Source organism: Phycodurus eques, chromosome 5 (assembly GCF_024500275.1).
Source record: "Phycodurus eques isolate BA_2022a chromosome 5, UOR_Pequ_1.1, whole genome shotgun sequence".
In the NCBI taxonomy this organism is placed as follows: Eukaryota; Metazoa; Chordata; class Actinopteri; order Syngnathiformes; family Syngnathidae; genus Phycodurus; species Phycodurus eques.
The window spans coordinates 155,612-177,366 of NC_084529.1; the positions used below are offsets into that span (position 1 = coordinate 155,612).

At 44.2% G+C, this 21,755-nt stretch overlaps 1 protein-coding gene across 1 annotated transcript; it reads right to left on the reverse strand.

Annotated features, from left to right (window-relative positions):
• Nucleotides 1–1,079: 1,079 nt before the first annotated feature.
• Nucleotides 1,080–21,726, reverse strand: si:dkey-238o13.4 (uncharacterized protein LOC560780 homolog). The gene is made up of 6 exons (XM_061676524.1): nt 21,544–21,726; nt 11,673–11,780; nt 10,047–10,186; nt 9,727–9,823; nt 5,584–5,708; nt 1,080–2,942 (listed from the first exon to the last, which is right to left on the reverse strand). Exons 1-6 carry the CDS (start codon nt 21,626–21,628, stop codon nt 2,766–2,768), a joined length of 732 nt encoding a protein of 243 aa, XP_061532508.1. The 5' UTR covers nt 21,629–21,726; the 3' UTR covers nt 1,080–2,765.
• Nucleotides 21,727–21,755: the final 29 nt, after the last annotated feature.

Consider the following 21,755-nt stretch of genomic DNA (forward strand, 5'->3'; position numbering starts at 1 on the left):
TATTGCTGTTGACATGCGACCCTATTCTCTCGTGGACAATGCCGGGTTTCATAACATGATGCGGAGTAGACACTTGAGCCCCATTCTAACTGTTGCTCAAGTGTGACTGGTTGGACCTGAAGAGCTCACCAGAACTACTTGACTGTTCCGGCACTATATGACTGCGGAATGGGAGATGAAAAGCAACGTTCTTCAGACACGCCTCCTCAACAGTCACACTACTGATCATTTTTCACCAAAGGTCTGACAGAAGCTGTGGAGGATTGTAAGTTAGCGCGACCAAATGTACAGTAACATCTCAATAAATTAGAATATGGCAAAAAAGTCAATTTAGTTCAGTACTTAATAATATAGCTTAAATAAACACTTGTGAAAATACTTTTCAGAGTGCAAATTCCTGCCTAATATCTGCATGAAAAATAATTTTCATTGTTACTTGATTGGTTGTTACGTCGTATTCTAGTTTCTAGAGATGGTGAATTTTGGGTTCGATGTAAGCTAAAATCATTTAAATTATACATACAGTATACATGTCAAAAATCATGAAATATTTCACTCTTGAGTGTGTGAAGTGCATCTCTGTAACATTACTTTCACTTTTTGAATTGAACTTTATTGAGATGTACCTGTAACTATACCTGTGACAACTGAGAATGCCAGGAATATACTATGGATAATGCTGTCACGGCTGCGCGGTTAGTTTTATTATAACGTTTATTTTCTAAGGAGCTATTTATTTGAAAATATACTGGGTTGCTAGGAAGGCACTACGCACAATGGGTGATTTCTCCATCGGCTACATTTATTTTTTATGAATATTATTTTTAGATGACTGTGAGTGCAAATGGTTGTTTGTTTCTATGTGCCCTGCGATTGGCTGGCAACCAGTTCAAGGTGTACCCCGCCTCCTGCCCGATGACAGCTGGGATAGGCTCCAGCACGCCCGCGACCCTAGTGAGGAGAAGCGGCTCAGAAAATGGATGGATGGATGGATGGACCCTTAAGTATCGGACCGAACCGAACTGTGAATTCTGTGTATCGTTGCACCCCTAATAAATATACATACGAGTATGTGAGTGTGTGTTTATGTATATATATATAAAATGCAACAAACACATTTCATCATGTTTTGTTATCAGTTTATTATTTGCATAAAGAACAAATGTGGTTAATCTATGGTTACATTTCCATTACATTTTCAACAAGGTCATTTGTAATGCATTTCCAGAGTAATTTTCCCAACACGGTGTGTGTGTATTCAAGTCGGTCTATAGCCCCTATCAAGAAGACAGAACCCTTGGATGAAATGTGTTGTTTAACTAAATAACTGATATTGCTATTCCTCCTACATCATTCGGTCATTCTATTTTGTTCAGCAACTCCTCATCTCGGTAATCCTCGCTCAAACTCCGAGTACAGACATTGGTATAACATATGAACACTTGCTCAGATGGCATGGGCGCTTTAACAGGGGAGGATACAAGGCAACAATGCTCCCTCTTGTACTCAGATTTGGGTTGCCCTCCCAACTTCTATTTATCTAATGGGACAATTTGCCCTAAATAGACAGACAGTGGGGTCGGTGCTCGTGCCTGTGAACAGGACAGTCACGCTAGAGCCACGTTAATGTGTCAAACTCCTCCTGCCTGTTTCATAAGTGCAACCTCTGTTCATGAACAAATCAGTTCATGAACTTTTCTCTCACACAGTGTGAATGTTGTATGCTTTGTGTGTCACTTATTTCACGTACAGCTACAGTTAGGCAGTAGCTATGTTGCTAGTTTAACCACATTTCCCAGTAGCTTGCCCATAATGTTGCTGTTTTCAACATCAAATAACTTTTCAGATGTGAAACTACTTTTTTCACACAGCATGGTAACGTCCACGGAAGCAAAAGTTCCTCAGGCAATTCTAAACTTGAAATGCATCTCTGCCATTTGATGTCGCTTACGAATCCGCCCTAGACCAATCATTCTCAACTGGTGGGTTGGGAGCCAAAATGGGTTGGTTGCGAACAGCTAGTAAAAAATGCCTTGATGCCCCTTGCAGGGGCTTGATGCCTGCAAGGGGCATCAAGCCCCAGACAACTTAGCTCCTAGGATCATTGGGACACACAAACCCCTCCACCACGATAAGGTGACGGCTCAAGGAGGGGGCTTTTGTAACAGCTGATTATAATAGTCTTTTTGTGTTGTTCTCATAATACCCCACGTTAGTTTATTTTTAAAAGTTTTTGTACTTCCTTTGTCACCGGATTGATAAATTCTCAAGATTAAGATGTGATTTATGAAGTTCCATAATATTCCTTAATACTTAATATTTGGACCATGGACATAACTTTAAATGTAACGATTATTTTTAAAAAGCCTTTGTTCAGTTTGTCATGGATCTTTTTACAATTGTGATGGAAAACGTATCTTACATGTATGACAATTGTCTTGACTCAACTGCATGTGATGCGGTATAAAGCCATTGAGCTCCACTCTGGCTCCACTGCTCAATCTGTTATCTGACCTCTTTGTACTGATAATAAATTGTGCAACGTCTACTGTCTTTAAAGTAATGATTTCAGGTATTGGAGTATTTTTTATATTTATATTTTATTTATTTTGCACACACATTTTGGACACAACTAACTATGTTACAAAACAGTTGCAAATACAACAACCAGAATATATCTATTTCTAAGGAGTTAAAAGTAAGAGTAATTGCAGTAGAAATGCAGATGTGTGACAACACTGAGAACATGGTGTAGTTTTTACATTTTAAAAGTTTCCATCCAGAAAAACAGTTTTTAAGTCTGCAGGGCAGCTGATGGTAAAGATAGTGTGAGATGTGTATTGTCGTTCCACCAGTTTGGCAACAGCCTCACCCAGGTCAAGGTGATTCAAGTACCCGGGGGCCATTCGCTCCATTGTAGCAACACCTGTGTCAATCTTCATCTGCCAAGACCAAACAAGACAATGGGGAGAATGTTTGGCACACATTATAGGTGAAGAATGCAAAAAAATGTATGAATTTTTATTGGAAATAATGATGGAAGGTGTCAATCCATGTGTCCATTGCGATTCACGTAAATACATCATACCAAAGGCACATATGGACATCCTTATGCTTCAAGATAGGGTTCATTATGGACAATCCGTGACGAGCACAGAAATCCAATAACAAAACAGCATTCCGATTCAGATCAGACGGTGGACATTCTCCCAATCGCGCACTTCCAGGCCACAAAATCATTGCCCAGGTGAGCCAGGAAGCCTCCAAATAGAACAACAACACATCAAGAGCACTTTCCGGCACCCACTCCAAGAAACGTAAAAGGGGCAGGTACTCTGAGCTGCTGTTTGGTGCATCGGCACAAACAACAGTCAGGACTGTCTGCCCACCTGAAGAGAAGAAGAGTGAGACTACCCATTCGTACAGTGGGGTGAACCCCAATTTACAGGCCCCGAACCGGGGGTCAATAAGTATAGCCACACCTGCTTGGCACCTCTCACCAGGGGTAACTCCGGAGTGGACGAGAGCCCAATCCTTCTCAACAGGACTGGTTCTGGAGACCAAGCTACAGTGGGTACAGAAAGTTTTCAGACCCACTTAAATTTTTCACTCATTGTTATATTGCTATATTTAAATGATTTGTTAAAATCATTTAAGTTCACTTTTTTCCCTCATAAATGTACACACAGCACCCCATATTGACAGAAAAAAAAGGAATGTTTTAAATTTTTGCTGATTTATTAAAAACAAAAAACTGAAATACCAGACCCATAATTATTCAGACCCTTTGCTGTGACACTCATATATTTAACTCGGGTGCCGTCCATTTCTTCTGATCATCCTTGAGATGGTTCGACACCTTCATCGGAGACCAGCTGTGTTTGATTATACTGATTGGACTTCATTAGGAAAGCCACACACCTGTCTATATAAGACCTTACAGCTCACAGTGCATGTCAGGGTGAACCCCAATCTAGAGGCGCTGAGTCGGGGGCCAATAAGTATACCCAGACCTGCTCTCCGCCTCTTGCCATGGGCAATTCCAGAGGGGAAGAGAGTCCTCCCCTCTCGAGAGGACTGGTACCAGAGCCGAAGCTGTGTGTGGAGGCGAGCCCGACTATATGTAGTCGAAACGTCTCGACCTCGCACACCAGCGCGGGCTCCTTCCCTGCCAGAGAGGTGACATTCCACATCCCTGGAGTCACCTTCTGTAGCCAGGGATCGGATCGCCAAGGTCCCTGCCTTCGGTGACCAGCCAGCTCACCAGGCGCTCACCTTCGAGTCCCACCTCCAGGCCTGGCTCAGGAGCGGGGCCCCGGTGACCCGCGTCCGGGCATGGGACAACATTTTTTGTCATCATCAAATGTCTTTGTCTGGTCCCTCACCTAGGACATGTTTGTCATGGGTGAGCCTGCCAGGGGCATAAAGTCCCAGACAACTTACAGTGGGTACGGAGAGTATTCAGACACCCTTACATTTCTACTCTTTCTTATATTGCAGCCATTTGCTAAAATCATTTAAGTTCTTTTTTTTCTCCTCATTAATGTACACACAGCACCCCATATTGACATAAAAAACGGAATTGTTTAAATTTTTGTAGATTTATTAAAAAGGAAAAACTGAAACATCACACAGCCATTGGGAATTCAGACCCTTTGCTGTGACACTCATATATAACACCTTCATTGGAGTCCAGCTATGAATGATTATACTGATTGTACTTGATGATGCAGTCGGGAGATGGGAGAAAGTTCTAGAAAGTCAACCATCACTGAAGCCCTCCACCAGTCAGAGCTTTATGGCAGAGTGGCCCGACGGAAGCCTCTCCTCAGTGCAAAGCACATGAAAGCCCGCATGGAATTTTCTAAAAAACACCTGAAGGACTCCAAGATGGTGAGAAATAAGATTCTCTGGTCTGATGAGACCAAGATAGAAATTGTTGGCCTTAATTCTAAGTGGCATGTGTGGAGAAAACCAGACACAGCTCATCACCTGTCCAATAGAGTCCAAACAGTGACGCATGGTGGTGGCAGCATCATGCTGTGGGGACGTTTTTAAGCTGCAGGGACAGGGAGACTGGTTGCAATCGAAGAAAAGATGAATTCGGCCAAGCACAGGGATATCCTGGAGGAAAACCTTCCCCAGAGTGCTCAGAACTTCAGACTGGGCCAAAGTTTTTGTTTTTGAATGGCCCTGACTTAAACCCAATTGAGCATCTCTGGAAAGACCTGAAAATGGCTGCCCACCAACGTTCACCATGCAACCTGACAGAACTGGAGAGGATCTGCAAAGAGGAATGGCAGATGATCCCCAAATCCAGGTGTGAAAAACTCATTGGGAAAACCAAACCAAACCCTCCACCACGATAAGGTGATGGCTCAAGGAGGGGGGCTAATAATGGCTCAAGGAGGGGGGCTAATAACTTAAATAAATAAATCATAACATTTGTAAGTTGGGGTCCTCAAGGTGCCACTGAATTTAAATTTTGAAGTGTACATCTGCTCCATTTGAAACAAACAAATCCAGTAGATCAAATTTGAATAACCACCAGTACTCAGTTATCCTTTTCTGTTTATGTCTCACTTGGTAGAGTTTGCAGGGCGATTCTGAGTACTCCTCTCGTAGAACCTGGCAGAAGGCCAGAGCACTGGCAGCTCCCACAGTCAGGAAACCAGTACCATGCATCAAAAGCTTCTCTCCTGCTCCCCCTGTGATGCAGAGCAAACACATTAGCACACCTATGGGTTGAACGTTTAAGGAGTACATCACTTTTTTGAAAGGCTGCATCTCAGGTTCGGAAAAGTGGGTAGCTGCTATTATCAGTCCTGTTGCGTCACACATTTTACTTATTGCTTATGGGCTTCAGAATTCTTAAGTTTCTTTGGAATGGACGAAAGGACGGCATTGTCAGTAAGGTATCTGTGATGTCGTAAGCTCCCTCCTCTGTAAAGTCATGTTTCTTCCACCTTTGTGTACTGTATATGGCCTCTCTCACCCTTCTTTCAAGCCATCTCTCTTCCCTGTCTAAAATATACACATTTATGTCCTCAAAAGAGTGCTGTTTCTCTTTGAGGTGCAGGTAGACAGCTAAGTCTTGGTCCGAGGAGTTTGCCCGTCTGTGCTGTGCCTTGCGTGGTTGCTTGGTTGCCCCAATATATGTATCGGTGCATTCCTCAGTGCACTTGACCGCACACACCAGATTGCTTTTTTGTGTGTGTGCGGTGTCCGATCTTTGAGGTCTACCAGCCTTTGTCTCAGGATGTTGCCAGGTTTGAGGTGTACTGGAATGTTGTGTTGGTTGAAAATCCTTATGAGTTTCTCAGACAGACCTCATACATATGGAATGAAAATATTGTTGTGTCTGTCACTCTTTTCTTTCTCATCTACTTTGCTCCTGTCCCTTCTGGAAGGGACAGGAGCTTATTGCCTTTTTTATCCTCACGTGTGCACATGATGCTATCGTCAAGTGAGTGAATGTGCTCAATGAAGGCTTTTGGCGCTTCCAAGCAGCTTGAAAAAACATTGATCAAGCTGTATATTTTTCTTAGCTCTTCCAAATTTTTGGTTTTAGAAAATAGAGCTGTTGTAACAGTCTTGGAAACATGAATATTTTTCCATGCAATAGTTTCCATTTTTCATACTTTTCCAGACCTGGACATTTATGAAATCAAATTACATACGCTGGCAATTTTTTTATTCATTCAAATTTGTCAAGCTTGTTAACAACACTCTTCTCTGTGGTGTGTCATATTTATAAGACATTTTCTTTTTACTTTACAGGGACTTTATTGGAACATATTATTAAAAGGAGGGAGAAAGTTAATTCACACACTGATGATGCAACAACCAGAACCACTGGCACTCGCCATGGTATGTTGCTCAAGGATACTTCAATATGGTCCGTGGATGGCACAGAGAGGCATGCTCTGGCACCGCGAGAGAGAGTGATACTTCCCAGACGAAACTTGTCAGCAACGATGCAAAACCAGATGAGCAACCCTGAGACTTAATTTCCTCCTCATCCACATTTTTCTCTCTTTTTACGGGGATAATTATTATTGATTACTTTATTTCAATCCCTACTGACGCCAAGACACCATCGTGGAACCACTCGAAGATTTCATCGACAGCTCTTTGTAACGCTTCCTCATGCAAGCTAGTGGATCCCACCGTGACAAGCGCAGCAACCCGCTGAAAAGACAGAAGGCTAATTCGTCTAAAAACACAGAAGGCCTACTACCCAGCTCACCCGACACCCATATTCAAGTCCTCTCCTACATTGACAAGAAGCTATCACTTCTCAGTTTAGTGCACCAGGAGATTAAGGAGCTCAAAACCAGCTTGGAGTTCACGCACCAGGAAGTCAAGGGACTAAAATAAGACAATGCCGAACTTAATTCAGCCATGAAAGCGTTGACAACTGAGGGTAAAGTTCTCAAGAAAGAACACAAAAAAAAAATCAAAGAAGCAATGCTGGACTTAAAGTGAAGAAGCATTTGGGATAACCATCTTTTCCGGCATTCCAACTGTACACCTGATAATCCAGAGGCTCAAGTAAAACATTACTTTCTACCAACATTACTTTCTACCGCGTCCATAACTTTAGTCATTTGTTCACAGGCAAAAATAATTAAGATTATGGATTACATCACAAAAACATTATCGCTTTTTCATACAAGACACCCATTTGTCTAAATCAGAGGAAAATTACCTTTCCGATTTAAATTTCAGTCAGACTTTTTCAGCTAGCTATAACAGCAGACAAAGAGGAGTCGCAATACTAATACATAATAGGCGTACTTTTTTTTTTTACAATAAACAGCACAATAATTGACCAAGAAAGCTGGTACATAATTGTTCAGACAACTATATTTAACAAATCATACACATTAGTTAATGTATACACCCCTAATATGGACGATCCAGGTTTTATTCACACATTTTTTTCCCATTACCAATTTGTCAGCTAATTCAACAATTATTATAGGTGGCGACTTTAATATAGACGGCACGGTAGTCGACTGGTTAGAGTGTCTGCCTCATAGTTCTGAGGTCCGGAGTTCAATCCCCGGCCGGCCCCGCCTGTGTGGAGTTTGCATGTTCCCTGCGTGGGTTTTCTCCGGGCACTCCGGTTTCCTCCCACATCCCAAAAACATGCATGGTAAATTGATTGACAACTCCAGATTGCCCGTAGGTGTGAATGTGAGTGCGAATGGTTGTTTGTTTGTATGTGCCCTGCGATTGGCTGACAACCTGTTCAGGGTAATTTAGAGTCGTCAATTAACCTACCATGCATGTTTTTGGGATGTGGGAGGAAACGGAGAAAACCCACGCAGGCATGGGTATATATATAGCTATATATATATATATATATATATATATGCATACACACACACAGTGGGTACGGAAAGTATTCAGGCCCATGACATTTTTCCCTCTTCGTTATATTGCAGCCATTTGCTAAAATCATTTACGTAAATTTTTTTCCCTCATTAATGTACACACAGCACCCCATATTGACATATTGGCTGTGTGCTTTAGGGTCATTGTCTTGTTAGAAGGTGGACCTTCGGCCCGGTCCGAGGTCCTGAGCACTCTGGAGAAGGTTTTCGTCCAGGATACCCCTGTACTTGGCCGCATTCATCATTCCTTCGATTGCAATCAGTCTCCCTGTGCCTGCAGCTGAAAAAACACACCCACAGCATGATGCTGCCACCGCCATGCTTCACTGTTGGCACTGTATTGGACAGGTGATGAGCAGTGCCCGGTTTTCGCCACACATGCCACTTAGAATTAAGGCCAACAATTTTTATCTTGGTCTCATCAGACCAGAGAATCTTATTTCTCACCATCTTGGAGTCCTTCAGGTATTTTTTAGCAAACTCCATGCAGGCTTTCATGCGTCTTGCACTGAGGAGAGGCTTCCGTCGGGCCACTCTGCCATAAAGCTCTGACTGGTGGAGGGCTGCAGTGATGGTTGGGTTTGTAGAACTTTCTCCCATCTCCCGACTTCATCTCTTGAGCTCAGCCACAGTGATCTTTGGGGTTCTTCTTTACCTCTCTCACCAAGGCTCTTCTCCCCCAATTGCTCAGATTGGCCGGACGGCCAGCTATACGTCGTCCCAAATGTCTTCCATTTAAGGATTATGGAGGCCACTGTGCTCTTAGGAACCTTAAGTGCAGCAGAATTTTTTTTCTTACCATGGCCAGATCTGTGTCTTGCCACAATTCTGTTTGACCTCATGATTCTCATTTGCTCTGACACGCACTGTGAACTGTCAGGTCTTATATAGACAGGGGTGTGGTTTTCCTAATCAAGTCCAATCAGTATAATCATACACAGCAGTTAAATATATGAGTGTCACAGCAAAGGGTCTGAATTTTTTTTTACTGTCAATATGGGGTGCTGTGAGTGCATTAATGAGAAAAATAATCAACTTAAATTATTTTAGCAAATGGCTACTTTATAACAAAGAGTGAAACATTTAAGGGGGTCTGAATACTACCCACTGTGTATATGTATATATATATATATATACATATATATATATATATATATATATATATATATATATATATATAGTCTCAGGGCACTGAGGACTGAAGCTTCGAGCTGGGAGACCACTAGCATCCCAGACTGCCACAACCCAGAATACATTGTATGCAGAGGATAGGATACTCTATTGTATGGAACTATTGATGAGGTCCTATAAGACGAGTTCTCACCTGTGATAAAGGTGTAGGTACATTTGGAATCATCCTTGACCAAAGGAAAGAAGGCCTTCCATGACACAAACATGCTAAAGAGTAATGACTCAATGACCTAGAGATTTACAAAAACAGATAAGACAGTTGTTATCAAGTGGGAATGTTCACCAGTAATATTAAATATCATGCACCCTATCGACAAAAAGCATTACTGTCCCAAAAGGAAATGAAAACAGAAGAAAACATTGTTTCCCTTGTGTATGTAGTAATTAAAAAAATAAAATAAACCGTTTTTCCCCCCACAGGGCTCTTTAACCACTGCCTCTGTGTGTACATACCCAGTGCAGATCTTTGAGGGTCTGGGTATGCGGGGGTCCTCCCTGCCACCAACTGAAGCCCAGACAGGAAATGACATCTGTAATCTTCCCCACCTTCTCAAGCAGGGCCTGCTTTGCCTGCTCCACTCCGTCTTCTGAGCCTGACACCGACAGATTTGTACCGGCATTACCGGATTACTAGCAACCCTTTATTGCTCAGTGACTGTTTTTCTCAATGTCTTTATGTCTCCAAAGTGTTCTCTGTCAATTGACTGTCTGTTGTCGTACTAGAGCAGCTCCAAGTACCGGAGACAAATTCCTTGTGTGTTTTTTTTTTTGGGACATACTTGGCAAAATAAAGATGATTGTGATTCTGATTCAGGACACTTTCAAGACTTCAGCAGCCGAACGCTGGTGAGACAAAAGCTAACGCGCCATTGCAACATGGCTAGATATCCGTCCTGATATCGAAAATCTTCTACCATCCTTCAAATCTGGCCTTTGAAAAACTTTGGTTTTAGTGCTGTGTCTCAGATGACAAGCATGTTGTAAACCCCAATTCCAATGAAGTTGGGACGTTGTGTTAAACATAAATAAAAACAGAATACAATGATTTGCAAATCATGTTGGACCTATATTTAATTGAATACACTACAAAGACAAGCTATTTAATGTTCAAACTGATCGACTTTATTGTTTTTAGCAAATAATCATTAACTTAGAATTTTATGGCTGCAACAGGTTCCAAAAAAGCTGGGACAGGTGGCAAAAAAGACATGTAAATCATTGTATTCTGTTCTTATTTATGTTTAAGACAACGTCCCAACTTCATTGGAATTGCGCTTGTAGATTCACTGAGGATGCCACCAGAACACTTACACATAATATCATAATATTGTATGTGGGAATCACAAAAGTCAGACTACTGATGTTTGAACCGCTGTTTTGCATGGTGTCTCATGAGACCTCAACATATCTTGCCAGACCCTCCTCTCCAGAACCCCTGAATAGACCTTTCCAGGGAGGCTGAGGACCACCACCCTGGCCCATGGGAAGGAGAACCCACGTTTCCTTTTTGGATGGGCCCCATGAGTGAATACCCGACCACTCGCCATTGAACCCCATCTCCGGGCCTGGCTCCAGAGGGGGGCCCCGGTTACCAAGTGTGATTTAATGTTTCTCTTCACAGGGGATCTTAGAGCTGCGCTTTTTCTGGTCCCCCACCTTGGACCCCTTTGACACGGCTGACACTGCCATGGGCATAAAGCCCCAGACAACTTAGTTCCTCGGAACATTGGGGCACGCAAACCCCTCCACCAAGATAAGGTGATGGCTCCAGGAGGGGTAAACTTTTAATTTTTTAAATTTGTTCTCAAGTGATAATTTTGCCCACTTTGTTTATTTAAGAAAACAGTTTAGACATGAAAATGTATGGGGATTTTCTTTGGTCACTTTTCTGTTTCTGAAAACCTTTAGGATTGTAATTTTTTTATTGATATAAATGTTGCCCAATTGACAAAAAAGTATCATTCTTTTTCTGTATTAGCCCTATATTCCCTTTATTTAAATTAGAGACCAAATCTTGCGATAAAAACACACAATACATAATGATGGGTTTACTTAAATAAAATAAAATGTGTGACTCACCCACATCCCCCACTATTGTGATGAGGCTGTCTTTCATGTCGGCAGAGATGAATGATCTCAGTTTCTCCAGCCGGTTGCTGTCTCTCGAGATCACTGCAACTTTGAAACCTGCAGGAAATAAACAAAAAAATGCTTACTGTACACACACACGCACAACTTTATTTCTAGAGCACTAGAAACAACAACTGCAGCACAACTACATTTCTCTTTCTCTATTTCAACCGCTACATGCTACATTTTTTTAATTGCAGTATATATAGTACAACCCCAATTCCAATGAAGTTGGGACGTTGTGTTCAACATAAATAAAAACAGAGTACATCCATCCATTTTCTGAGCCACTTCTCCTCACAAGGTTCGCGGGAGTGCTAAAGCCTATCCCGGCTGTCATCGGGCAGGAGGCGGGGTACACCCTCAACTGGTTGCCAGCCAATCGCAGGGCACATACAAACAAACAACCATTCGCACTCACATTCACACTTACGGGCAATTTAGAAATTCATCATCATCATCATTAACTCAGAATTTGATGGCTGCAACACGTTCCCAAAAAGCTGAGACAGGCTCATGTGTACCGCTGTGTTACATCACCCTTTCTTTGAACAACATTCAATAAACGTTTGGGAACTGACGACACTAATTGTTGAAGCTTTGTAGGTGGAATTCTTTCCCATTCTTGCTTGTCCGGGGTCTCCGTTGTCGTATTTTATGCTTCATAATATGATGCGCCACACATTTTCAATGGGAGACAGGTCTGCACTGCAGGCAGGCCTGTCTAGTACCTGCACTCTTTTACTACGAAGCCACGCTGTGGTAACACGTGCAGAATGTGGTTTGGTTTGGCATTGTCTTGCTGAGATAAGCAGGGACGTCCTTGAAAAAGACGTCAGAATATTACCAAAACTGCATTTTTTCATCTTCGCAATATCGCTAAGACACAGCTCCTCCTATTCGCTCGTGAAGCAGAGATCACAGTCCATGCATTCTACTGCGACGTGCTGCTTTCTGGTCTTCCCATGTCTTTTATCAAAAGCCTGCCGTTAGTACAAAATGCTGCGGCAAGACGTTTGACGAGGATGAGAAAGTTCGATTACTCCTGCTCGGGTTAGGCGACAAAAACCGAACTTGAGGCTGTTGTTGTATGGATTCTCCACTGACCAAGTGGGACGAGATCTGGGACGGACCACTTCCCCGGAGTCGTTGCTACGGAGGATTCGTCTCCGACCGACCGGGCCGGGTCCTCGGGCATCTACCCGCGGCGCTTCATCTCATTAAATGGTCTTTTATGTTAATTAACATTGTACAGCACCGTACTATGTGATAAAGGTTGCCCACTCGACATCCATTGCAACCTGGTCCATTCTGAATATTGTACATACATTGTTCTAATTCAAATATACTAGAGCTCCCTTCACATTGGCATTTCGCATCGACGAGGTGCAGCGTTTTATTCCCTCGTTGCTCAGTCTACATGTGTGAAGTTGTTCGTCGATGAGAGAGAGGAGCGTGACTGAAGTCTTCATTGACCAGTACGAGGGTGCCGGGATGCCCAAATTGTAATCTCGTGATCTGTCGTGTGTGTGTGTGTGTGTGTGTGTGTGCGTGTGTTCCAGGTTTTGTCTTCCTCTCTCTCGTTTCTCACACACCTGCTCCTGTGAGCATCTTCACCACCTGTGCCTCGTTCATACCTAATTACCGATTGTATTTAACCTCGTGTCTCATTCCCACTCGTTGCCAGTTCGTTGTACCTTGTCGTCACGTTCCAGCATTCCTTGTCACAGACTCACAGTAAGACTTTGACCCTGTTCCGATTATCGACCTTGCCGCTTTGCCTCATGTTCTTGGATACTGTTGCCCTTCTTGGATTGCCTGCCCGTGTACCGACCTATGCCCATCTATTAAACCTCTCTTTTTGGAAACTGTCCATTTGTTTTGGAGTCTTGCATTTTTGGGTCCTAGCCTCTGTTCCGTTCATGACAGAACGAACTGGCCATAACATGGACCCAGCAGACTCAGACCCGGTGCGCAAAGCCCTTCAAGCGCAGGGTCAACGCCTCTCGAAGCAGGATGAGCAGCTTGCAACCTTCATCTAGAGGGACTGTCAAGGCATCAGGACAATATGATGAGACAGGTGGCCTCACAGTTTGAACTTCTTATGAAAATTATCCAAGAAAAGGAACCAGTTGGCACCACACCCAATACCGCCACGGTATTTCCATGTGAAACAGTCAACATGCAGCCACCTGCCACCTCCGCTGCTGTCTGCCCACAGCTCTCTCGACCGGAGAGGTTCTCGGGAAATTCTGTGAACATTAAGCCGTTCATCACGCAGTGCGAACTCCACTTTGAGCTCCAGGCAGCAGCCTTCCCCACCGAGCGGTCAAAGATCGCTTTCGTCATTTCCCACCTGACTGGTCGTGCGGAGGCGTGGGCTACTGCTGAATGGAGCCGCAATTCCGCCACGTGTCATTCATGGGCTTTTTTCGTAAAGACTATGGAGCAAATTTTTCAATTTTCCACTCCTGATCGTGAGGCAGCTCGCTCCCTTGTCACCTTACGACAAGGCATGCGCAGGGTGTCAGATTACGCGATTGAGTTTCGCATTCTAGCAGCTGAGAGTCATTGGAATAATCGGGCACTACTCGATGCCTTTTTTCAAGGACTATCCCCCGCCGTCAAGGATCATTTAGTGCCGCAAGACCTGCCGACCGACTTGGACACTCTCATCGCTCTCGCCGTAAAAATCGACAAGAGGCTTTTGGATCGCGAGCTGGATGGAGATCGGCGGAAGGCTGCGTCACCGCGCACTTTGAGGACAAGCCTCGGTGACCAGCCAAACCAAGGCAGATCCCCTGGTTCCGGTCTCAGCCCACTGGCTAACGTCCCCACGGAGGAACCCATGCAACTGGGCAGGTTCCGTCTCTCCCCTGAGGAACGTCAACGCCGGCTGAGGGAAGGGCGGTGCTTCTACTGCGGTCAGTTGGGTCATTCCGTGAGCAACTGTCACGTCAAAGTTGCCGGTGCCGGTAGCAAGGGCACGGGAGAGGTGAGTCTGAATTTGATGAAGGAAGACCCTACACGGGTTCTTCCTAAAGTGACACTATGCTCTCCTGATCAAGAAATTCATACACCTGTATTAATTGACTCTGGTTCTGACGCAAACTTACTCAACTCCATCCTCGTTAAACGTATGCACCTTAGAACCTTTGAAATAAAACGCCACCGCAACACCTATGCTGCAGACGGCAGTTTTATGGGCAAAATCACTCACCGCACTCAAACACTCACATTGACATTTCCCGATTCTCACTCGGAACGCATTAGTTTTCATGTTTTTGACGCCATGAATCAGGACCTTATTTTAGGGAACCCATGGTTGAGATTACATAACCCCCACATTGACTGGTCCTCTGGGCAGGTTATGTCATGGGGCAGCAATTGCGCCCGGAACTGTTTCAAGCCGCCATGTGATGTTCAGGGTCATGTTTCTAAGGACAATCCACAGACCCCATCTGGGGATCCTGATTTATCTCAAGTGCCCACCTGTTACCAGGATATTAAAGACGTTTTTTCCAAGTCCAAGGCCAAATCCCTTCCACCCCACAGACCTTATGACTGTGCTATTGACTTGCTGCCTGGAACCACACCCCCACGAGGCAGGTTGTTCTCTCTTTCAGGGCCGGAACACAAGGCCATGAAGGAGTACGTGGAGGAATCACTGGCAGCCGGGATCATTCGCCCATCTTCATCCCCTGCGGCAGCAGGATTTTTCTTTGTGGACAAGAAAGACAAGACCCTGCGACCCTGTATCGATTACCGGGGTCTCAACGATATCACTGTAAAAAACAGGTACCCTCTTCCTCTCATCTCCACCGCCTTTGAGTTCCTGGAGGGAGCCAAGGTTTTCACCAAACTGGACTTAAGAAATGCATATCATCTAGTCAGAATAAGGGAGGGGGATGAATGGAAAACAGCATTTAACACACCAACAGGACATTATGAATATTTGGTAATGCCTTTTGGGCTTAGTAACGCTCCAGCTGTTTTCCAGAACCTCGTCAATGATGTCCTGCGTGACATGCTGAATGTTTATGTTTTTGTTTATTTGGATGACATTTTGATTTTCTCCCCGGATGAGGAGACTCACATTATTCATGTCCGCTCTGTTTTGCAGCAGTTACTGCAGAACCAACTATATGTTAAGGCTGAGAAATGTGAGTTCCACAAGGCGTCAGTTTCTCTTCTGGGTTTTGTCCTGTCTCAAGGTGAAGTCAAAATGGACCCTTGCAAAGTCGATGCAGTAATTAATTGGCCTACTCCCACGTCACGCAAAGATGTACAAAGGTTCTTAGGGTTCGCAAACTTCTACAGAAAATTCATCAGGAATTTCAGTTCTATAGCCTCTCCTTTGCATGATCTTACCTCGCCACACAAACCTTTTGCATGGAACCCTCTTTGTCAGGCAGCGTTTCAAAAACTTAAGTCGAGCTTTACCTCCGCTCCCATCCTTACTTTGCCAGATCTCCAACAGCAGTTTGTGGTAGAAGTCGATGCGTCTGATGCCGGAATAGGAGCAGTGCTCTCCCAGAAATCTCTCAAGGATGATAAATTACATCCTTGTGCTTTTCTCTCCAAAAAACTGACCCCAGCTGAGAAGAATTATGACATTGGTGACCGTGAACTGCTGGCAGTCAAGGTGGCCTTGATGGAGTGGAGGCACTGGCTAGAGGGGGCACAGACTCCGTTTTTAGTATGGACAGATCACAAGAACCTTGAGTATATTAAGACTGCTAAAAGATTAAATGCGAGGCAGGCTAGATGGGCTCTGTTCTTTACTAGATTTAATTTCACGCTATCCTACCGACCCGGTTCTAAAAATGGTAAGCCAGATGCTTTGTCACGCATTTTCTCCGAAGAGAATTCTTTGTCCGACCCAAAGACTATTTTGCCCAAGTCATGTTTTATTTCCGCTTTTGTTTGGGACATTGAAACGGCGGTTAAAGGGGCTCTGAAAGACACTCCTCGCCCTGACGATTGCCCTGAAAACAGGCTTTATGTGGTTCCGACCTTAAGGGGAAGAGTCATCCACTGGGCTCACACGAACCGCACTGTATGTCACCCAGGCATTGCCAAGACTCAATCAGTGGTCGAACAGCGCTTTTGGTGGCCCAATATTAGGAGGGATGTTATTGATTATGTCAATGCTTGCCAGGTATGTGCTGCCAACAAGCCCTCTCATCAACGTCCTTCTGGGGAGTTGCGACCCCTGCCAATACCACAACGTCCTTGGTCAGACATTTCCGTAGACTTTGTGACAGGATTACCGGCCTCTAAAGGAAATACCACCATTCTTACAGTTGTTGACAGGTTCTCTAAGATGGCACACTTCATTGCACTTCCAAAACTCCCCTCAGCTAAAGACACTGCCGAGCTGATGATTAATCAGGTTTTTAAGTTCCATGGTTTCCCCAGGAATGTGGTGTCTGATAGGGGTCCCCAATTCATTTCGCAATTTTGGAAGGAGTTTTGCAATCTCATAGGTGCTACCGTCAGTCTGTCATCTGGGTTTCATCCTGAAACTAACGGTCAAACCGAGAGGCTGAACCAGGACCTGGAGACGGGGCTCCGATGTCTCGCTTCACAGGATCCGCGATCCTGGTCTCAGAAATTGGTTTGGGTCGAATTCTCCCACAATTCCCTCCCCTCTGCATCCACTGGTCTATCGCCTTTTCACGTTGTGCATGGTTACCAACCATCTCTGTTTCCTGCCATAGCCCCTGAGTCCACAGTTCCAGCGGCATTAACCTTGGTGAGACGCTGCAGGAGGACCTGGGAGCGAGCCCGACAGATGCTGCTGCGCCAGGGACGGTCCTACAAAGCCGCTGCTGACCGTCGGAGGACACCGGCCCCGAACTACAAAGTGGGTCAGCGAGTTTGGCTCTCGACCAAACATATTCCACTCCGGGTGGAGTCCAAGAAGCTCGCTCCCAGGTTCGTTGGGCCCTTCCCCATCACAAAGATCATCAACCCTGTCACCGTGAAGCTGAGGCTCCCAAGGTCGATGCGGGTCCACCCTGCTTTTCATGTCAGCCTACTCAAACCAGCCCGGGAGTCCCCTCTGGTCCCGCCTTCCAGGCCCCCTCCTCCTCCCCGGTTTGTGGATGGGGGCCCTGTCTTCGCTGTGAAGCGGCTGTTGTCGTCTCGTCGGAGGGGGAGGGGGTTTCAATATCTGGTGGACTGGGAGGGCTATGGGCCTGAGGAACGTTCACGGGTACCGTCTGCGTTTATCATGGATGATTCGCTCAGTCGGGACTTCCACGTTGCGCATCCAGGGGCCCCAGGGCCGTCTGGGGCCGGCCGTTAAGGGGCGGGGTACTGTCGTGTGTGTGTGTGTGTGTGTGTGTGTGTGTGTTCCAGGTTTTGTCTTCCTCTCTCTCGTTTCTCACACACCTGCTCCTGTGAGCATCTTCACCACCTGTGCCTCGTTCATACCTAATTACCGATTGTATTTAACCTCGTGTCTCATTCCCACTCGTTGCCAGTTCGTTGTACCTTGTCGTCACGTTCCAGCATTCCTTGTCACAGACTCACAGTAAGACTTTGACCCTGTTCCGATTATCGACCTTGCCTCTTTGCCTCATGTTCTTGGATACTGTTGCCCTTCTTGGATTGCCTGCCCGTGTACCGACCTATGCCCGTCTATTAAACCTCTCTTTTTGGAAACTGTCCATTTGTTTTGGAGTCTTGCATTTTTGGGTCCTAGCCTCTGTTCCGTTCATGACATGATCACAGCGTGCATGACATCGCTCGCGTTACAGGAGCTTTAGCGTGAATGTACACAAACAACTTCAGTTTTCTAACAGTCGTTTTCGTGCGTTGGCGCGTACACAAATCTCCTGTCTCACTTAGTTCTCTCTCTCACTTCAATTTATTTTAGCACCAGCTCTCATTCCTCTCCATGTCTTCGGACCAAGCGGATGTCGGCCAGCTCCATTTTGGGGCGCCCTCGCAGTTGTTGCGTCATACAATACAATACCGCCGATATTCTCTGCTAAAAAATATAAAATAATGTAAATTGCAACTGCAAATTTTCCCCATTGTGGGACAAATACAGGTTATCTTATCTTATGTATAGTGAAAGGAGAAAAGTAGCAGAGCATCAGCCCCGCCTGTATGTTTTACTTACGGCTACGAACATTGGGAGGCGTATGTAACAACCCAAGACCTTCAGTCTCTAGGAGCCGTGCCTGCCATTTTGAATTGAACTGAACATTATGTCCCGTGCGGCACGGTGGACGACTGGTTAGAGCGTCTGCCTCACAGTTCTGAGGTCCGTGGTTCAATCCGCCTGTGTGGAGTTTGCATGTTCTCCCCGTGCCTGCGTGGGTTTTCTCCGGGCACTCCGATTTCCTCCCACATCCCCAAAACATGCATGGTAGGTTCATTGAAGACTCTAAATTGCCCGTAGGTGAGAATGTGAGTGCGAATGGTCGTTTGTTTGCATGTGCCCTGCGATTGGCTGGCGACCAGTTCAGTTCCTCCAAGAGATTTAAGCCATCAAATTCTAACTTTGGGTGTTGCATATAATCATGTTGAAGATGAAAACTTATGACACGCTTTTAATTTTTGTTCAATGCTGCTGCCGTGATAACGCCACAAACTTTGTTTGCCACGACAACAAAAGCTGTTTTAACTTGACCGCGGACGCTCACATCTTTTCAATGTGACGAGTCTAGGCCGTAAGACGTCTACAAACAATGATTTATTCGTAATCATAGGGCAGGGCGGCACGGTGCTTAACTAGTTAGCACATCTGCCTCACAGTTCTGAGGACCCGGGTTCAAATCCGGCCTCGCCTGCGTGGAGTTTCACAACCCTAGTGAGGCTAAAGGGTATGGAAAATGGACTTTCAAACTTCTTGATGTTATTCCTCTATGTACAATGCCATGGGAAAGCATTCAAACCCCTTGAACGACTCACATTTTGTCACCTTATAATCACAAACCTCAATGTATTTTGTGAATATTTGAGGTGATGCACCAACATTTAGTAGCACAAAATTTTGAAGCGGAATGACAATGATATCAACTTTCACGCAACTATAAATCTGAAAAGTGTAGTTTGCATTTCTATTCCACGAATCCGCAATGTGCCAGTAGCCCAACGTGGCCAGGGGTGCGAGGGCCCTTAATAGCTGCTTGCTAGCGCTAGTATTGTATATTTATTGGGATATACATTTGCTGGCAGTAGTCCAGTCGTATCCACATCTGCTTAATTGTGATCAATACCCCAGTTACAGTAAAACGCATTACTGGATGTCAATACAATTCAAAAACCTTTTGGCATTTATTATTGTCAAGTAACACTAGAACTAAACAAATACAGTATGTATGACTGCTGATACGTACAGTTCCAGTTGACATACCTTTGCAGAATCTGTCAAATATATATATACTTTTTGAATATGACTGATGCCTGAACAACGGCCATCTCAGTATTTTCTTTATTGTTGTGTTTTCTTTAATGATTGTGTTTTTGTGAAATGCCTTATAGTTTAATTTGAATCCCATTATAAATCAAATGAAATGGGTTTCCTTCATGTTTTCTTGAAAGAATGGTACACGTTACAACTTCTGACCGGGTAATCAAACTTATGATCACCACTGTGTAATGCTCTCTCATTTACTAAATAAACACAGGGCTGCATTTGAAAATGAGAGTAAGTACATCAAAAGTGAAAATTATAGATGCTCAGATAAAGTGCTTCATTTCACAAAACGAACGAAAAACATTTGAGTTTCCCCTTTTCTCTTTAGCATCACAACACAACAGTTAAGTCTCAAACAATTTTATATATTGCAATTTAACAAATCCTAACAATTGAACAGTTTTAGAGGTTGTGTTTGTTCAAAACTTTTATGTTTTGTCTCAATACTGGCAACCTAGGACAAAGCAACAGGTCATCTCCACGATGAGCAGGTGATTTGCCTGAAAAAGAAAAAGACTAAAGAAGAAAGCAAACAACACGAGGTAATGAAATACCGGTAATAAAAATGAGTTTTCAAAAAAAAATAATAATAATAAACATAACAACAAATTATTTTAGAGTAAATGTGTACAGTCTCAGCATGTTGCTTGCTATAGTAACCAGGAAGTTAATTTTACCCCCAAATTTTACACATATGTTGAGTGTCGAATTCTAATGTCTTGTCATGTCGATTTCTTGATGTATATTCTACACCATCTACAATGAGGACTTGAGCTGAAGAACATTCGCGCTCCGGAAAACTCCACAACCAGATCCACTGTGCAATGACAATTACATGGGAATTGTTCATTCTTTCTGGCTTTTAAACTTAGTATTAATCGGATATTATATGAGTATCCGGTTAATACTAAATAGTAAATTGACTAAATAGATACAAAATCAATATTATCTTTGAATGTGAGGACATTTTATCATTTCTAGCTGACTTCTCCCTCGGTGGCCTGGACTTGTCCTGTAGATTGGAACAGCAGGTTCTGTTTCAGTTCAAAATAAACTCATTCGACACTTCATTCGGTCACCTGCACAATCGAATCAATTCCAAGAGTTGCCAATCAAAACGGACACGTCAATGCCGAATTGTGATGCTGTATTTGTTCTAAATTAAATTGTACAAATGTACCGCATGAATGTAAAATATTTCTTTTTTAACTATCGCATGAATCGTAGATAATATATGAATGTACAGCCTACTGTCAACATAGTGTACATAAAGCAGGGCTTTATCATGGTTGAGATTGTGTCTCAGTCAACTGGGCGTGTGTGTGTGCGTGCGTGTGTGCGTGTGTGTATGTGCGTGTGTGTGTGTGTGTGTGCGCCTCTTACCTTTATCCAGCAGCGCTTTCACGATTCCAGAGCCGACTGTCCCTGCTCCACCCAGAACCAGCACCACTTTGTCCGATTTTGACATGACTGTTGAGTTCGCCTGCTGGATCCGCTCAAGCTGCCAAGTTGCGATATTGTGCCGGTCATCTCAGCAAAGTGGCTTGGAAATTAGGGACTCATAGTTCCTCCCCGGATCCCGATGGGACAGAAGC

Coding starts and splice junctions, on each gene's coding strand:
- si:dkey-238o13.4 (XM_061676524.1), bottom strand. CDS start 21,628: ATGTCAAAATCGGACAAAGTGGTGCTGGTTCTGGGTGGAGCAGGGACA. Junction 11,781..21,543: donor GAAAGCGCTGCTGGATAAAG/GTAAGAGGCGCA, acceptor TATTTCCTGCAG/GTTTCAAAGTTGCAGTGATC. Junction 5,709..9,726: donor TACCTACACCTTTATCACAG/GTGAGAACTCGT, acceptor TCTGCATCACAG/GGGGAGCAGGAGAGAAGCTT.